An 18,734-nucleotide genomic window follows, 5' to 3' on the forward strand; every position below is an offset into this window, starting at 1 on the left:
GGAAATATGTGGAGAAAAAAAAACTCTATAGATGTGGAAAGAATACAAGATTTGAATTTTAGCAATATGGCAGACTACACATTAAAAATCTCTTCTGCTAGATTAGCTGGAAATGCTGAGAAAAATTACACAAACTTGAAAACAATGCACAGCTAAGCCCATATAAAAGAAAAATATAGGGGAGCCTGGGTGGCTCAGTCGGTTAAGCATCTGCCTTCGGCTCAGGTCATGATCTCAGGGTCCTGGGTTCGAGTCCCGCATTGGGCTCTCTGCTCAGCAGGGAGCCTGCTTCTCCCTCTCCCTCTGCCTGCCGCTCTGCTCTGTCTACTTGTGATCTCTCTCTCTGTGTCAAATAAATAAATAAAATAAATAAATAAATAAAATCTTAAAAATAAATAAATAAATAAAATAAATAAAATAAATAAAATCTTAAAAAAAGAAAAGAAAAGAATACTGAAGCAACTAAAAACAGGACTGGCAAGTGAACAGGCTACTCTGCATTTGTCTTAATGATGGGTGGTTAACAGCTGCAACCTAGGAATTTGGCTTTTAAGGGAATGCAAAGGACAGGAGATGAGAACTTGGCTCTTGCAAGGTGGAAAACTGAAATTAAGATCCCTGAATAAAACTAGAAGGGCTAAAATCTCAGTTGGGGGCAAAAAAAGAATCTCTCCACCAGCAAAAGAAGATATAGACAATAGGGAAACTGGTGTATCTGTGTTGGGGTAAAATAAATCCCTTGGGAATGAATAATCTGGGCCTGCACAACACAGAGAATTGAAGTCACATGTGGTCTAGAAAGCCACAAGTCAAAAAATTATGAAGAACTAAGCCCTAAGCCAAGGATCTCCAATGAGTACACACAGAAGTAAATCCAAAACTATTTCGGAAGAACACTCTAACTCAAGTTGCACAGGAATTTTATAGATAAATTCATAACCCAAGATTTAAGGCAAAAGAGAAAACAAAAAATAGTGGATTAAAACATCCAAGAAATTAACACAATAGAAATGCCTCATAGAGACTACTAGATAATCATGACTAAAAGAATTATCATATATTTTAAGTAATTAGTCTAAAATTCCCTAAAATTCTAATAACTGATACAAATCTGCATTCTTTAACATCCACAAAAATGAAAAATGGATGAGTAGCCATTCAGGAAAGATTAATAATTGTGTTTTGGGGGAAGATCAGAGCAAACCCAGAAACAGGAGATATTCAGTTATTTGCCATGGAATTACTTTGGCACCACGTAAGAATATGAAGTTGCAAATGCACTTAATAGTTAGCTACTGTAGGGTAACATGGCCTTCTTTTGGAAATGTGCAAACTCGGGCTCTTTGGTCAAAAGTACCTGCAAAAACACTGACGTGGAGCGAGCCCCTATGTAGGACCTGGGGGATCCTGGTCTACACATCAATGTGAACACAGAAGTTTGAAAGTTGGACGAGGTGGTGGTGAAGAAAAATGTTCTACTCATCTTTAATTTTCTCCTATGTTTAACTATTTATAATTTAACTTTATAAATTTATAGAAAAAATTTAACTTTATAAATTAATAATCAATATATTCATCATTGTCTCCTTACCTAATTTATTATTCTGAGGCCCCATGTAATAGATACCTATATAAACATCTCAGCATGGTATCTATAGCTATTTGTGGATTATCTTTTACCTAAATCTCCTCCCAGCCACATGTAAACGAACAAAGAATTCTGCCTATTTTATATTTCCAGTCATTCCTTGCCACTTCTGCTGTATTCCTACCTGGTCCATCACCACATCCCACCTGGGCTTTTCATTTAGTCATCAAATATTTCACTGCAAGCTGACTATGTATCAGGTACTGTTGTTCCAGGTGCTACATTAGTAAGATGCTTTCAGAACCTATCTTTATTGCCTCCAATGCTTCCTACTCCAGTTGAATCTTACTGATTTAACCTTCTTAAAACCCTTATCACTCACCTGCCTATTCAAAACTCTTCAAGAGTTCCCTGAAAGAAGATATAAGCCAAACTTTTTATCTTGACATTAAAAGGTCCTCCAAAATCTCGCCCAAAACTACCTTTCTAAAGTTTTCTCTCACCTCTCTCCTAGATGTTTACTTGCATTGGTTCGAGAAGCAATATTTTCCATTGCTTCTTGGGCTTTTGGTTAAGATCAAGTGAGAAGCAATATCTTCCTTCTTTTAAGTGGGGCTCAAACTCACAACCCTGAGATCAATGCCACATGCTCTTCCAACTGAGCCAGCCAGGAACCCTGAGAAGTAATATCTTCCAAACAAGCCATAGAGATTTCTTCCTCCCAGAAAGCCAAACTGAGTAAAAAACAAAACCCAATTATATTCAATTTATAGAAAACATATAAGAAATATAAGTATATGAAATGGTCAAAAATAAAAGAATGGAAAAAGACATAACATTCAACACTAATCAAAAGAAAACTGGTATAGCTTTATTAAATCAGCAAAGTAGCTTTTATGGCAAAAAAAAAAAAACCCATATTATTAGAGACAAAGAAGTACATTCATTATAAATGGTTTGATTCATCAGAAAGATATAACAATTCTAAGTGTGTATGTACTTAATAACATAGCTTCAATATATATAAAGAGAAAATTGACAGAATTACAAGGAAAAGTAGACAAATTCACAAACATGTGGAAGATTTTCATACAACTTTCTTATTAACTGATAGAATGAGCAGACAAAAAAATCAGTTGAACATAAAATATTGGAAGACATAATTAACAAACCTGATCTAATTAACATATATGGAGTACTGCAACCAAAAACTATAGAATACATACAATTTTTTAGGAAACACTAATAAAAATTGAGCATATGCTGGGCTATTAAAGCTTATGCTAGAAATCAATGATAAAAGATACTCTCAGGGGCACCTGGGTGGCTCAGTTCGTTGAGCATCGGACTCTTGATTTCAGCTCAGGTCATGATCTCAGAGTTGTGGGACTGAACCCCTTGTTGGGCTCCACATTCAGTGGGGAGGATCCTTGAGATTCTTTCTCTCCCTCTCCCTCTGACCCTCCCCTGCTAAAGTAAATAAATAAATCTTTAAAAAAAAAAAGATACTTGGAAAATCCCCATATATTTGGAGAGAAAATTATGAAATGTATTTCTAGATAACCCATGGGTCGAAGAGAAACATCCTAATAGATAACAGATACCATTCTGACTGGATGCTAGTGGATATAATTATGTATCAACACATATAAGATCAACCAGAGCCGTACTTAGAGGGTAATTTATAGCTATAAGTGTGTATTTTAGACAAGAACAATGCTGGAAGTCAGTAATCTAAGTATTAATCTAAAAAATTTAGAAAAATAAGGCAAATCAAGCCCAAAGAAAATCGAAGAAAATAATAAAGAGCAGAAAGTAATGAAATAGAATATATGCATTAGAAAGGATAAAGCCAGAAGTTGCTTATAGGAAATACTAACAGAACTGATGCATTTTTGCTGAGACTAATAAAAAAGAAAAAAGATATCACAAACAACCAATATCAGGAATGATGAGAGCTCTAATACAGATCCTACAGACATTATGAAGATCATAAAATGGTAATATGAATAACTTTATGCCAATAAATTTGAAATATAGATGAAATGGATAAATTCCCAGAAAAATACCAATTACCAAAACTTACACAAGAGGAAGTACAAAAATCTACATAATTCATCTATTTAGAATTAGAAATCAAACCTACAATTATGTTCTCACAATGAATTTTATAAGTCATTTAAGGAATTATTCTAAGCTCATACAAAGTGTTCCAGAAAATAAACAAAAACTTTCTCATTTATTTTATGAAGCCAAAACAATTCCAATACCAAAACATGAAAAAGACAGTACAAAAAGGAATATTATAGGCTAATCTCACTCATGATACAAAACCCATTGGTGCACACGGACGAAAAATTTCTAAACTAATTTTTACCAACCAAGTTCAGTGATGCATAACAAAAGATAATGCTTATAGTCAAGCTGGATTTATTCCAGAAAGATGGTTTTTCAACATGTAAAAATCCACCAATATAAGTCAACATAACAATAAAAAAGAAAAAAATCATATGGTTATTTCAATAGGTGCAAGAAAAACTTTTTATACCCTTAGTATTCATTCATGACTTTAAAACAAACAAATGACCTTGGTAAACTAGAAATAGAAAAGACCAGCATTAATTTTATTAAGGGTTTCTTGAAAAAAACCTAAGCATTCTTGGAAAAAACCTCAGCAAACATTATGCAAAATGGTGAAATCTTAAAGCTTTCTCATTGTGATCAGAAACAAGGTAAGAATGACTGCTTTCAATGCTCAATTTAACATCTCAGACTTCTATTTAATACATGACTGGAGGCATACTTAATATAATAAGAAAAATAAACTAAAAGTATAAGGAAAGGAAAAGAAAAAACAGGCAACATTTAGAGTTGTAAAAAACCCAAAAGAATCTACAGAAAAATTATATTAATTAGGAGGGAAGTTAGAAAGTTGCTGATTATAAAATAAATTTACAAAAATCAGTTTTACTTCAATTTACCAAAATAAACTTCTTTAAGTATCATTTATAATAGCATGAAACATATCAAATTCCTAGGAATAAATCTATAAAAAGTATATAAGCTGTCTCCCAAGAAAACTATAAAACAGTATTAAAAGACATTAAAGTCTCAACAAATGGAGTCTTCTGTAAATTAGAAAACCCAATTTTGATCTGTAGATTCAGAGCAATCCCAATAAAGTTCTATAGTTTGTGTGTGTGTGTGTAAGCTGATAAGCTGAATATAAAATGTATATAGTAATGAAAAAGGCCAAGAATAGTTGAAACAGTTAAAAAAGAACAAGCTGGAAGAACTTGATCTACTTGATGTCAAAGCGCATTACAAATCAACAGTACTAAAGACAGCATGATCCTGATAAAAGAATAGCCAAACCAAATAGAATAGGCAGCTGAAAAACCTACCACACACATATGGATACTTGAGTTAATGCAAAGGTGGCATTGCAGAGCAATGGGAAAAGATGGTCTCCAAAAAATACTGAGTCGTTTGAATATCTACATAGAGAAGAAAAAAATAAAATTTTTTTTTTTTTTTTTAAGATTTTATTTATTTATTTGACAGAGAGAGAGACAGCCAGCGAGAGAGGGAACACAAGCAGGGGGAGTGGGAGAGGAAGAAGCAGGCTCATAGCAGAAGAGCCTGATGTGGGGCTCGATCCCAGATCGCCGGGATCACGCCCTGAGCCGAAGGCAGACGCTTAACCGCTGTGCCACCCAGGCGCCCCGAAAAAAATAAAATTTAACTCCTGTCATCTAAGGTGGATTGCAGATCTAAATCTGCACAACAAAGCAACCAAAGCTTTTAGAAGATAATGGAAGAGAGCCTCTTTATGATATTCAAGTCGGAAAACATTTCTTAGCACACAAGAAAACACTAAACACCATGGAAAAGATAATAAATTGGTTTACATTAAAAATAAGAATTTCTAGTCATTTAAAGATCCAATTTTTAAGAGAATGAAAAGGCAAACCATAGCGTGGAAGAAGGCAGTTACTCACTTGTAACTATCAAACAAACGGTGTATATCCAGAATATATGAAGTACATTTATAAATCAATTAGAAAAATAGAGACAAGTTTTTTTTTATAACTTTTTTTTTTTTAAGATTTTATTTATTTATTTGACAGAGATAGAGACAGCCAGCGAGAGAGGGAACACAAGCAGGGGGAGTGGGAGAGGAAGAAGCAGGCTCATAGCGGAGGAGCCCGATGTGGGGCTCGATCCCATAACACCGGGACCACGCCCTAAGCCGAAGGCAGACGCTTAACCGTTGTGCCACCCAGGCGCCCCAGAAAAATAGAGACAAATTTTAAACATGAACAAAAGACTAGAATACTTCACAGAAGAGGCTATCCACATTGCCAACAAACATGAAAAGTGGCTTGACATCATTAGTTTTAATGGAAAGGAAAATCAAAACTATGATAACATTATACTCACCAAAGTGACTAAAATTAAAAAGACCAACAATATTCAAGTTTGGTGAGTATACGGAGTAACAGCAATTCTTATACCCTGCTGTCAAAGCATGAATGGGTACATCTATTTTGGAAACTGATTTGGCATTATCTACAAAAAGTGAGCATACGTGTACCCTTTGAGAGAGGTATTTGGTTCTCATATATGTATCTAAAAGAAATGCACATGCAATATGTATCAAAACACAAGCACCAGAATTCCATCAGAGCATTATTGTAACAGCCTGAAACTGAAAAGTTCAATAACCAAAAGTAGGGTGGATTAATTTACGGTATATTTCTACAATAAAATACTACATATATAGCAGGAAAAATGAATAAACTATAGCTACAAGCAGTAATATGGATACATATTACAAAAATCATGCTGAATAAAAGAAAACCAACACAAAAGGTATTTTACCTTTGTACATACATATATACATAATTTATACTACATTAAACATAGGTGAAACTCAGCCGCACCATTTAACTCAGGGTAGAGACTAATCTTGGAGAGGAGGAGAAAAAAGTGGTTGAGAGGGGACACGGAGCTTCCAGGGTACTGAAATGTTCTAATCTTTGGCATGTACATAGGTGTCCACCTTGGCCTAATTCATTGAGCTGGTGTTTGGTGCACTTTACTATACACACAATTAAAATGGAAAAAGGCTCAAAAAAAAAAAAAAAAGGCTGACAAAATTAGCCAAAAATTATCATAGATAGGGCTCAGGTACTCATCTAATCCCTATACCAAGGGACTCCCTCCTAGCTTGCAAATAATAAAGAAAAATTGTCATATACAGAACCTTCCCATTAAAATAATATTTCCTTTTATTATATTCACTAGCTACAGAGTATATGCAAAATGGTTACTATTATTTAAAACAAGAAACTGCTTACATTGTATCATTTCTTCATATCACTGGTATATCTTAAGCTTCAGTTGAAACATCTTCAAAAAGAAATATAGTATGAATAATACTGTTTCAAAGCCTTCTTCAGTTTTAAAATAGGGCTTTCTTATTTTGAGTCCAAAAGTAATTAGATGTAAGACAAGCACAAACTGGACCCAAAGGAATGAAGTTGTGTTCCTACTAATGATGATTCTGTTTAAAAACACAACATGCCATAGTCCAAGAACTCAAATATTTTTGTAATGGCCACTTGAGAGCCGTATTTGGAGCTATGTATGATTTCTGATGGTCTTGCTTACAAGTGTATTTTTCTAAGAATTCCATTTGTTATCTAAATCTCTGGAATGGAAGAGGGAACCTGGAACAATGGATCCAAATTGGGTGTACATTTCTGTGATTCCACAAGCATCAAGCTCTAAGGAATGCCCTTCGGAAAAACACAGATTTCCACCCGACTTTCTACCCCAGGCAAACTTCTGATAACCTTCTCCATGGTTCAATCTTAGATAATATTAGATAATCTTACACAAATATTAGTTAAACATTTTAATTTACATAAAACTGTTTCAAAAACTAGGGTTTCTATTCCACAGTCTCCTTCACAACTTATAATGGTAGTGGGTGTTAGGCTACCCATATTGCCTCTTTTCTTCTCCGAAGTTTTAATATAGCATTAAGTATAAGAATTATATAAGGGTATGGATATCAAACTATAGTTATAACAGGGTAAGATTAAACTTTCACCACATCCTACCCTACCTTTTCTCCATCCCGTAACTTAAGGATGTTACAGATTACTCAGTTAGCACCCCACTGTACTACAGTCTGAAAATAACCCCCTCACTCCTCCACAAATTTGTAATTTTCCAGGCCTAAAATGCCTCCCCATTTCATCACTGTCTACTGAAATTTGCATGTTTTGGAACTAGAGAGTAAATTTAGGAACACTTTTTCCCCCATTCCTGATGATTCCCAACCAGAAGGAAGCTCAATTCCTTTACTCCGGACCTCTCTCCACCCTGTCACCCTGGCCCTGAGGCGGTGAACATCTGATTTGTAAACAGAGGAAGAACAATTGAGCATCTATGGTCTACTCCATCCTCCAAGAGAGTATCCTGCCCCATTGAGTGTGCAGCCAGCCACAACATGAATCTTAGGGATTCATTATTAGAAACCCAAACTAGCTAAGACTTCAAAAGACACCCATCAGCTTTCAGGAAAGAAGGTAATTACTTCAGCCTCCATCTTCACTATTTGTTTCTCAACTTGTATGGAACCAAGGAAGGAGGCCTCTTCAGATAACCTTGTATACATGAGTGCCTATCTCTTCCATAAGAACCTTACAACTACACTAGGCATTGGTGATATCTGGTTCACTCAATACTACTTCATACTGAGGATGTGTGAATGTCCCTATACATCCCTAGCCATCGTCAACTAGACTGTAAGCTCTTTCTGAATAAGAAACATGTTTTCTCCTTATTTGTATTCTCCACGGGATTTAAGGCATTCAGTAGTACATATTGACTGTTTGAAAAAAGATGCAATATTTTTTTCCTGCGAACTATACGTAACACAATTGGTCACAGCATTGTAAACATCTTTTTTTTTTATTTGATAGGAATGAACAATCAAGTATCCATAATAATTAAAAGATGACACTGTGGATTATTCCCTTCTAAGTAAATCTTTGTAAAATGTATGCTTTCAGCCTTAGTATATATATCATAAGCCAAACTACTTATCTTTCTTCACTAGCACAGCATTACTAACTTGATCAGTTAAGTCATTAGAGATAGTCTAGAACAGGAACTTCTACTCCGTGGATCAAAATAGAGAAAGCTTACTCGTAGTGGCCTGAGAGAACATTGAAAAGAGACAAGTTTGGAGCTAGCAAAATGGTGCTATCATAAAATTCTAAAGGGGCAAGACAGGACATCAACAAGAAGTAGCTACCAGCAGCTAAGGCATTCAGACCTAGATCAGGAGTAATAAAGGGTCTAGGAGCCTGGCTTAGAACTAGTTAGACACGGCAAGTGTGCTGGAGCTTCTCTTCTAGCATGATACTTCCTGCTTCTGGAAATGTGTGTGTTAAAGAACTTATAGGTCTGTTCATCTACTCCAGCCTGCAACACTGGAAAACTATAGCAAGTATGTTTTCTTTTTGGTAAGGTTGAAAAATGCAAGATAAGAGTTTTTATTATCTTCCGTGGGCTCAAAAGGACAAGTTAATAACTAAAAAGGTTGTCTTAGCCCGCACCCACTGTAACAGAATTTACAGAATTTAGAAGGTCCTACTGCTTTGTGTGGGAAAATTCTATATAACTGCTATCATGGCAAGGTAGAAGTATATGGTAGATGATAAAATACAGATGCTAAAAGGGGTTCTAAGGTTACCACACAGGCAGTGTTGCAGAATTAGTGGTTATCTTCCCAAGTCCAGCAGAATTCATGAGGGAAGAGGGGAAAAACAGCCATTTCTTCCCCATAGATTTCTCAGATCAAACCACATGAACTGAAGACAAAATAATAACCGAACCAGCTACTTTTTGTTGAATACTGCTATTTGCCACACACTGTGCTAAGTGCTTTATTATCTCGCTTAATCCTCTGAGGTGAGTACTGCTCTTATTTCCAGTGTGCAGATGAGGGTGCCAAGGCTTAGCTGTGTGTGGCAGATACTGCTCACTGTCTGCCTCATCATCTATTCTCCCTTCTTCCTCACAGAGAGGATACTGTTCCTAGTTCTGTTTTGTTTTGTTTCAGGGAGATGATGTGTTTTGCCCTAGAAAATAGTAGTTTGCCTAAGGCAACAATGACCGTCGGGCTCCTTGCCTTCCCAGACAAGCTTGCCTCTCAGGTAGGGACAGCCGTGTGACCCAGCTCTGACCAACAAGACATAAGCAGCACACTGGAGATTCCTGGGGATGACAGAAGAGATATGGCCAGTGCTACTCTTCTCCCTTCTCTTTCAAGTGCCAATGTGAGAGTTAGGATGACAGCAGCTATCTTTTGACCATGAGAATGACTTAAGAATTCTCAGAAAGCCACTGTTATTAAGGTACTGCATCAATGAAACAAACATGGATCTCCAGACTTTTTAATATACAAGAAATATAAAGACTTCGTTAAGTCCCCGTGGCAGAGATTTGTTATTCATAATTAAATGTAGCCCTGACACAGTGGTTTTGTGAAAATGAGATATAAGGTATAAAAGTATGTCAAAGCAAGATCTTAGAAAAACAATGGGTGTTTACTTCATGTGTACTATACGTTGTTGAGAATTGTAATAATGCAAATCATTGCATTCCTTGTCTGAGTCTGTCTTCAAGAGTTAACAACATACACAATATAACGTTCAAATGTTAATATAGTACTGGCAGAATACATAAGTGCTAAGAGGATTTAGAATAAAAGAATTACCAAAATACACAGGATTAAAATCAGATAAGTAAAGGCATTCAAGGGAGTGACTTTTGAGCCAATTTGTTTAGGAAAGTGGTATCAATTGTTAGAACAGTGACATTAAAGGCCAATAGATATTACATATAAAATAGTAAAAATGAGAATAAGGGAGTTGTGTGCATAAAACAGGCAAGCATATTTGCTGGGCAATAAGTCTGAGAATATGAAAAGGTTATAAAAGAGGCAGAGAGGATGTATGGCCTTGAAGGGCTGCCAGAGGACTTTGGGTTTATTTACATAGGTAAATTTATATAGGTAATGTGGAAATTAGTATAGATTTTACAGAAAGACATATGATGAAATACTGTTTGGATAATTTTATCTTAGCATAAACTAAAGACCAATGGTCCAGCTGGGAGCTTCCTGCAATTGTCCTACAGTGATGTAAATGGAATAAAACTAACAGTGATCATTACTGTGGAGAAAGAATCTGCAGGGCTTGGTGCTCCTGAGTATGGGAAGATGAAGGACAGGAGTCAAAATCATACCCGACTGCCAGTCTAACAATTGAAAATTTCAAGGAAAAAAAAAAGTGGGTTTTATTCTAAACAGCCCTAATGACTTAGAAAAAAAATAAAACTTCCAAAGAACAGGTTACCTGCATCTCCTAGTAGTTACTGAATGCTACCTAAAACAATAAGCACTCTTAAAATAGCGAAATTCCTTTTCTTTGTCTTTGGTAAATACCTGAGCATGTTATAACTCAAGAGCTGGATGGCTTCTTACCATTCTCCTTTTACCCAGGCTACCCCCGGTTCATTGTGCAGCCATATCCATTGAACATGTGATTCCTACAAATTTTAACAATTGAGAAACAAACAGCTGGCTGAACTCTCTGCTTCAGTCTTTTGGATACTTTGCTTCTTGGTAAGTGATCAGTATTTTGATGGCGCTGTAGTAACAACAGGAAATGATCTGTTAAAATCTGGATCTCCAGCTATAGAGGAATGCCAGGGTAAAGAGGAGAGCTAATCTCAGAATAAAGTCTATAAAAACAATTTGGGAAATTATTTCTAGGACCACAGGGAGAGAATTGTAATTTACTCTCAACATCAGAAAAGCAAACGCAAAGTGGAAGAATATCTTATGATGATTACTGAACTGCATCAGTAGAAAGCTGATGGCCACAAACATAGTAATTATAACAACTGAGATGGTAAACACTAGAGCTTCAGTAATACATGAGGTGAAATACCATTTCCTGAAATAAAAATTCACCCAGAAAAAGGATTCATAAGCAAGTAGAACACTTTTAGATTGGTCCAGTTGTAATTTTGCCTGTATGTACAAAATAGTAAGTTGGTTCTATTCACCAGAAAGGACAAGAGAAGACAAATGATGGTAATGGGATTAGCCACAGAAGAAAGAGAGGGTACTTTCACCAGGGGAGTCATAGTACAAGCGGTGAAAGCCAAAACGATGTGGGCAAAAGAAGATAATCTTGGTTTAAAAGATGCTCAAGGCAGAAGTGTCCACATATAATTACAACTACAAAGTATGATTTCCCCTAATGCTTTAATGTAACACATTTCACAAAATTTATCATTTTTTAAAGGTAATTGACAAAATAAACTAGTAACCAAGAATTCAATTAAAAATAATATATAATAAGCCAATATTTTATTAAGAATTTTTACAGCAGTAAAAATTTTCTAAAACACTAGAATTTTACCTCATAAAAATTTATACTGTGGCTTATTAATCTAGTGTATTACATTAACTAATTACTAAGTTAGTAGTCATAATGGCTAAAAGAACAGAAGGCATGGTAACTAAAATTACTTTTCAAGATTGTCAGTGTTTTAACTGTTCGAAACTTTCCAACAAGAGTAAATGTACAAAACATCACTTAATCTGGACACACAAATCATCTGTTTCAAATTAATTGTTACCCATAAAACCAATGATAGTCTGGATTCAAGAATAGGCTTGAAAAGTAAGTAACTAGATGATATTACAAATAGTCTTTCTTTTAAAAATTCCACTTTCTCCACAAATGTCTTCTTTAGTTTTACCTCTGTCTTCCTGAACAGAAAGTCAACTCTCCCTTCCTCCACACCCTTACCCATCAATTAGAGATCCTACCACTCTTAATTTCTGATTTGGTTCATTAGAGATCTATTATTTCCCTTAATAGACTATAAGCAACTGGAAAGCAAGGTCTGCATCATATTTATCTTGGTCTCCTTACTAAATCTAATTTAAGACCCAATACTAGTCTTTTTTAGAGCTGTGTATTTATTAGTGTTCAATGAACTGCTGTATTTTATTACTTTTTTAATTTTTAAAATTAATTTTTTAGTGTGAGTATAGTTGACACACAGTGTTAGTTTCAGGTGTACATCTTAGTGATTTGGAAACACTGTATTTTAAAATTCCACAGTTTTATACAGTTTCTTATGACAATATTTCCCCAGCTAATAAACTGATTTTGAAAGTATCTTACGCTTAGATTACATGTGAAATTTAAAAATTTAAATCTTATACCTGCAGTTTGTCCAATAGTGAAAAGCGTATACGGATTATGAATGAATTAATTTGCTGTCGCTGTTTCATTAACTATTAAAATGGCTCTTCAATCTTGGTTTTTTATTTTCAGATCATTTATCAGTAAGACATAGAACTACTTCAAATCTAGCATCTTTGAATGATTACTATATGAAACAGGTAGAATAAGCTATTTTAAAAACAGCTTTATTGAGGTATAATTGACATGCAATAAACTGCACATATGTAAAGTGTATAATTTGATAAATTTTGGCATATGTATATACCTGTGAAACCACTACCACAGTCAGATTAATGAACATCTCGATCATTCCCCCGAAGAGTCCATCCCTCCTTACTTCTCCCCACTTCCCATCCCACACAACCATGGATCTGCTTCCTGTCATTTGATTTGTTTGTATTTTCCAGAATTTAAAAAAAAGGAATCAAATAGTATGTACTCTTTTTTGTATGGCTTCTTTCTCTCAGCATAATTATTACAAAAATTTATACATGTTGTTGCATATACTAATAGTAATCTATTATATAGATATATGACTATTTGGTCATATATTCTCCTATTGATCAATATTTGGGTTGTTTCCAGTTTTCAGGTATTACAAATAAAGCTATGTATATTCTTTGTATAGACATATCACTTTCTTTTCTGCTGGGTAAATATCAGGAAGTGAAATGACTGGATCATATAACAGGTATATGTTTAACTTGTTAAGAAATCACTGAACTGCAGGGCGCCTGGGTGGCTCAGTTGTTGAGTGGCTGCCTTCGGCTCAGGTCATGATCCCAGGGTCCTGGGATGGAGCCCCGCATTGGGCTCCCGGCTCAGTGGTAAGCCTGCTTCTCCCTCTCCCACTCCCCCTGCTTGTGTTCCCTCTCTCGCTGTCTCTCTGTCAAATAAACAAATAAAATCTTAAAAAAAAAATCACTGAACTGTTTTACAAACTGGTTATACATTAATTGCAACTTCACCATCTGTGGGAGGTCCAGTTCCTCCACATCTTTGCCAATGCTTGCAATTGTCTTTAATTGTAGCCAGTTTAACAGCTGTGAAATGGTATCTCATTGTGGTTTTACTTTGCATTTCACTAATGTCAAGTGAAGCTGACCGTCTTTTTACATGCTCATTTGCCAATCCTGTATCTTCCTTGGTAAAGTGACTATTCATTCTTCCTTTGGTGAATTGTTTGTGTTCTTACCGTTGAGTTCTAAGAATTTTTTATATAGTCTAGACACAAATTCTTTGTCGGGTATATTATTTGCACTTTTAAAAGAGAAATGCAACTACTTTAGATAATTATGCTTTGTCAATATTATAATACATGGTCTATCTGTATTTTAAATATGATAAATAAAAAGAGAACCATTATCTCCATAATCCTCAGCTACCAAGATTTCCCATGCCTAATAAAAGTGGCCAGCCCGCTCGCATATAAAAAAAGAGAGAATAAGAGTAGAAATAGAAAACATACTGATTTTCTCAACATTCTTCTTAATCCCTCCTGATTTTAGGAGCCTCTCAGGAAACTATTAGTAGGAGATAACAGAGCGGATCATGTAAATGATAATTAGTCCTCTTGTTTCTTTTAAGCAAAATTTTAAAAAGCATTTAGCAAGTATTAACATTATTACTAATAAAACCTTCTGTACTTTTTATTAGACTTCTCTCTTTTACTAAGACCTTACAGTTACATGAATGTTTTCCTTATCAGACGAAAGCAAAACATTCAATAAAGTACCTAGTGAATATTGTTATTATTTTCTTGATTCTCTCCTTTCCTTTTTTTTTTGTGTGTGTGTTGTTGTTGTTGTTGTTGTTGTTGTTGTTGTTTTTAAGTAGGTTCCACATCCAGCATGGAGCTCTGAGACCAAGACCTGAGCTGAGATCAAGAGTCAGACACTTAACCAACTGAGCCACCCAGGTGCTCCTCTCTCCTTTTCTTTTAATTCCTATCCATGTGTTTTCCTCTCTTCCACCATTTCCAACATCCCCTATCTATGTTTGGATTAATCTGCCGATTCCAAATGAACTCTTGGTTACAGATTTTCAGTGACTGTATAGATCACCTACCATGCATACTTCAAAGAAACAAAATGAAAATAACAATACAACTCTTTGTGGAACTCATAGAAAGAACAGCAGAGATTCTACTGAGTGAAAAAGTGAAAGCCTCTTTTAGAGTATCCATGTAAATTAGTACTCCTTGCCAGAATAAAGCATACACATAATTATTTTTTAAACTTTACTATTTTAAGGATTAAACACCTAAATGTGAGACCTGAAACCATAAAACTCCTAAAAGAAAACATTGGCAGTAATCTGTGGGACAGCAGCCTTAGCAACTTATTCATGGATTTTTTTTCTCAGGCAAAAATAAAATATTGGGACTACATCAAAATAAAAAGCTTTTGGACAGGTAAGGAAACCACCAATAAAACAAAAAGGCAATCTACTGAATGAGAGAAGATATTTGTATATGATATATCCAATAAAGAGTTAATATCCAAAATACATAAAGAACTTACACAACCAACGCCAAAAACAATCTAATTAAAAAATAGGCAAAGGGGCATCTGGGTGGCTCAGTCGGTTAAGTGTCTGCCTTCAGCTCAGGTCATGATTGGGACTGAGGCCCACGTAGGCATCCCTGCTTAGTGAGGAGTCTGCTTCTCCCTCTACCCCACCCCTTTATAACCAACAGATATATGAAAAGATGCTCAACATCACTAATCATGCAGGAAATGCAAATCAAAACCACAATGAGATATTACCTCATACCTGTCAGAATGGCTATTATCAAAAAGACAAGAAATAACAAGTGTTGACAAGGATGTGGAGAAAAGGGAAATCTTATGCATTCTTGGTGGGAATATAAATTGATGCAACCGCTGCAGAAAACAATATGGAGGATCCTCAAAAAATTAAAAATAGAACTACCATGGGACACCTGGGTGGCTCAGTTGGTTAAACGTCTGCCTTCCACTCAGGTCATAATCTCGGCGTCCTGGGATTGGGCCCCATATTGGGCTCCTTACTCAGTGGGGAGTCTGTTTCTCCCTGTCCCTCTGCCCTTACTCCACGCTCATGCCCTCTCTCTCTCTCTCACACTCTGTCTCAAATAAATAGATAAAATCTTAAAAAAAAAAAAAAAAAAAACTACCATATGAACTACCAATACCACTGCTGGGCATTTACCCAAAGAAAACAAAAACACTAATTCAAAAAGATATATGCATCACTACGTTTTAAAGCAGCATTAGTAACAATAGCCAAGATATGGAAGCAACCCAAGTGTTCATCAGCAGAGGAATAAAGATGTGCCATATAAATACATAATATGGAATATTACTCAGCCATAAAAAAGAATGAGCTCTCGCCATTCACAATATGGAGGGACCTAGAGGGTATTATGTTAAGTGAAATAAATCAAACAGAGAAAGACAAAGACCATCTGATTTCACTTATATGCGTACTCTACAAAACAAAACAAACTCTTAAATATAGAGAACAAACTGGTGGTTGCCAGAGGGGAGGGGATTAGGGAGCTGGGTGAAATAGGTGAAAGGGATTAAGAGATCCAAACTTCCAGTTATAAAATAAGTAAATCCTGGAGATAAAAAGCACAGCATAGAAAATACAGTCAATAACATCGCAATAACTTTGTATGGTGACTACACTCATCCCGGTGAGCACTGAGTAACATATAGTATTGTCAAATCACTATGTTATACACCTGAAACAAATACAACATTGTATGTTAACTATACTTCAATTTAAAAAATGGAATGAAAATTTTACTATTTAAGACTTCAGTCTACCCAGCAATGCAAAAACCACCAAGGAATCTTTCCCAAACAAGAATCAATCTGGGGAGGTTCTATGGCTAAATAATCATCCTCCTAAAAAGTAATAGATATAGGAGGGAAAAAAAACATATAGAATCAAATCTACTCACTTTAAACCATGGAAAGAAAACACACTTAAGCTCCTTTAAAATATTTTTATATACAAAGAACAATCTCATACATTTTAAAAATTTTTATGAGACACATTATCCCTCAAGGAATGCTTCAGTGTCAGACACAAATTTGAATTGAACTCTTATACAAGCAGCACTAGAACTGGGATAAATAGCAGATGATACTGGTAATCTCTGACCCAATATTAGGATATAGAGAACCCTGGGATTAGAAGTATTTCATGGAAGTAATTACAACACAATTAACTATATTTTCCAAATCAGAATGGTTCTCATAAGACACCTAATGCCAAGACTCTTTTGACACTGTTTTTTAAAAGGCCCAGTATTAAAAGAATAAGCTTCCTCTAGAAAGAAAAAAAAAAGAGAAGAATTTTGGCCTATTAAAGACAGTATCTATTTATGAAACATAGTATTGTTCCTAAATATGCAATAAACCAAATAATCAGTTAGTAAAAAATTATGTTATCTCTTAAAATTTTCAGTTCAATTGTTTTGATATAATGAAAAAGTTAATGATTGGCTTCATATCCTTTTTCAATAATGTAAAATATGTGAGCTTCATTATATGTTAAAGAAAATAAAAATTATATGACCCAAAATCTATTTATTAAAGTTACAATAAAATACTCTTCAATGCATACAAAATTGCAAAATAACTGATGCTTTTTTCAATAAAGATTCCAGATATAATATTTACTGACAAGATAAAACAAAGATATGTTTAATGACTTTTGTTCTGTGTTAAGGTCACCTTATTGAACGATACATCATGAAATCGATAGTTGTACATCTAGGAAATTTACCAATGGAGCTCTCTTCCACTGGTGTGTATATTTTAATTTGTCTCATGTGGGTGTCTCTTCCATTTTGGTGATTGGCTAGAACGGCAATCTGTATCATGAATGTGCGAGTTGGCTTCTTATGATTATCAGTTAAGGGAACGTGAATCCAGCCACTTGGTTCCACCAATTCAAGTTGCTGCCAAGAAAACAAAAGTCAGATTATGTTTTCACCCAATGAATAGAATTTATTATAATGAATGCACTCTAAGGTTGACTTATAATTAAGTTTTTGCTCACTGAGAGAATGACAATATGATAACAATCACTACCAGTTATTTGGCACTTTTACATCATGGTCCATTTTTACACTTGTTAATAAGCACTCTACATGTACTACATTAAGAGACAAAATAAAAATAGATGTATGCAGTTTTAGTGTTTATAGAGACTTGTATAACATACAAGTTTAGAATGAGATGTGTATACAGCCAATGAAAGACCATGCTGACATAAGCAGGAAAAGAATCTAACATTATGCTTCAGGTGTACTTTATTTCAAGGACCATACCTAATATACCTAACCACATTTAATAATAAATCAGATTCTATATAAACTACAAGAATATTAAACAAAAGAAAATCAATCATTAAAAAAAACAGACAAAGCTTTTTTTCTTGAACAATAGTTAAGTGATTTATCTAGTCTGGATGATATTCTAAACCTAAAATCTAGATTTTTAATAAGAAATGCCAGATAAAGTTTTTTAATTCTTAATTTTATTTTAATCAAGAGTCCAAACTATCTTTCCTTAACAAGGGAAAGAAAATCATAAGTCAAAAGATAAACCTAAGTTCCTAAAAGTTTTTCTAAAATTATGAAGTAGTTTTTAAAAGATAAATATTGATTTCTAAATTATCTTAATTACTGAACACATATAAACTATATACATCACCAAAAATATAGGCTTACCTTATTAACACAGCCAAATAGCAGTGTCAAAGAATCTAAGTCTGGATTCCATGAGTTATTCTAG

At 34.7% G+C, this 18,734-nt stretch overlaps 1 protein-coding gene across 1 annotated transcript in view; it reads right to left on the bottom strand.

Moving 5' to 3' along the window:
- Positions 1–2,439: 2,439 nt before the first annotated feature.
- The window catches only part of ANAPC10 (anaphase promoting complex subunit 10), a 104,982-nt gene continuing 88,687 nt past the window's right edge, over positions 2,440–18,734 (bottom strand). Inside the window, exon 5 of the mRNA XM_026499418.4 lies at positions 2,440–17,896. Coding sequence (XP_026355203.1) covers positions 17,666–17,896 — 231 coding nt within the window. The 3' untranslated portion in view covers positions 2,440–17,665. The remainder of the gene's footprint in view (positions 17,897–18,734) is intronic.

The sequence above is a fragment of the Ursus arctos genome, unplaced genomic scaffold (genome assembly GCF_023065955.2).
Source record: "Ursus arctos isolate Adak ecotype North America unplaced genomic scaffold, UrsArc2.0 scaffold_11, whole genome shotgun sequence".
NCBI classification, from domain to species: domain Eukaryota; kingdom Metazoa; phylum Chordata; class Mammalia; order Carnivora; family Ursidae; genus Ursus; species Ursus arctos.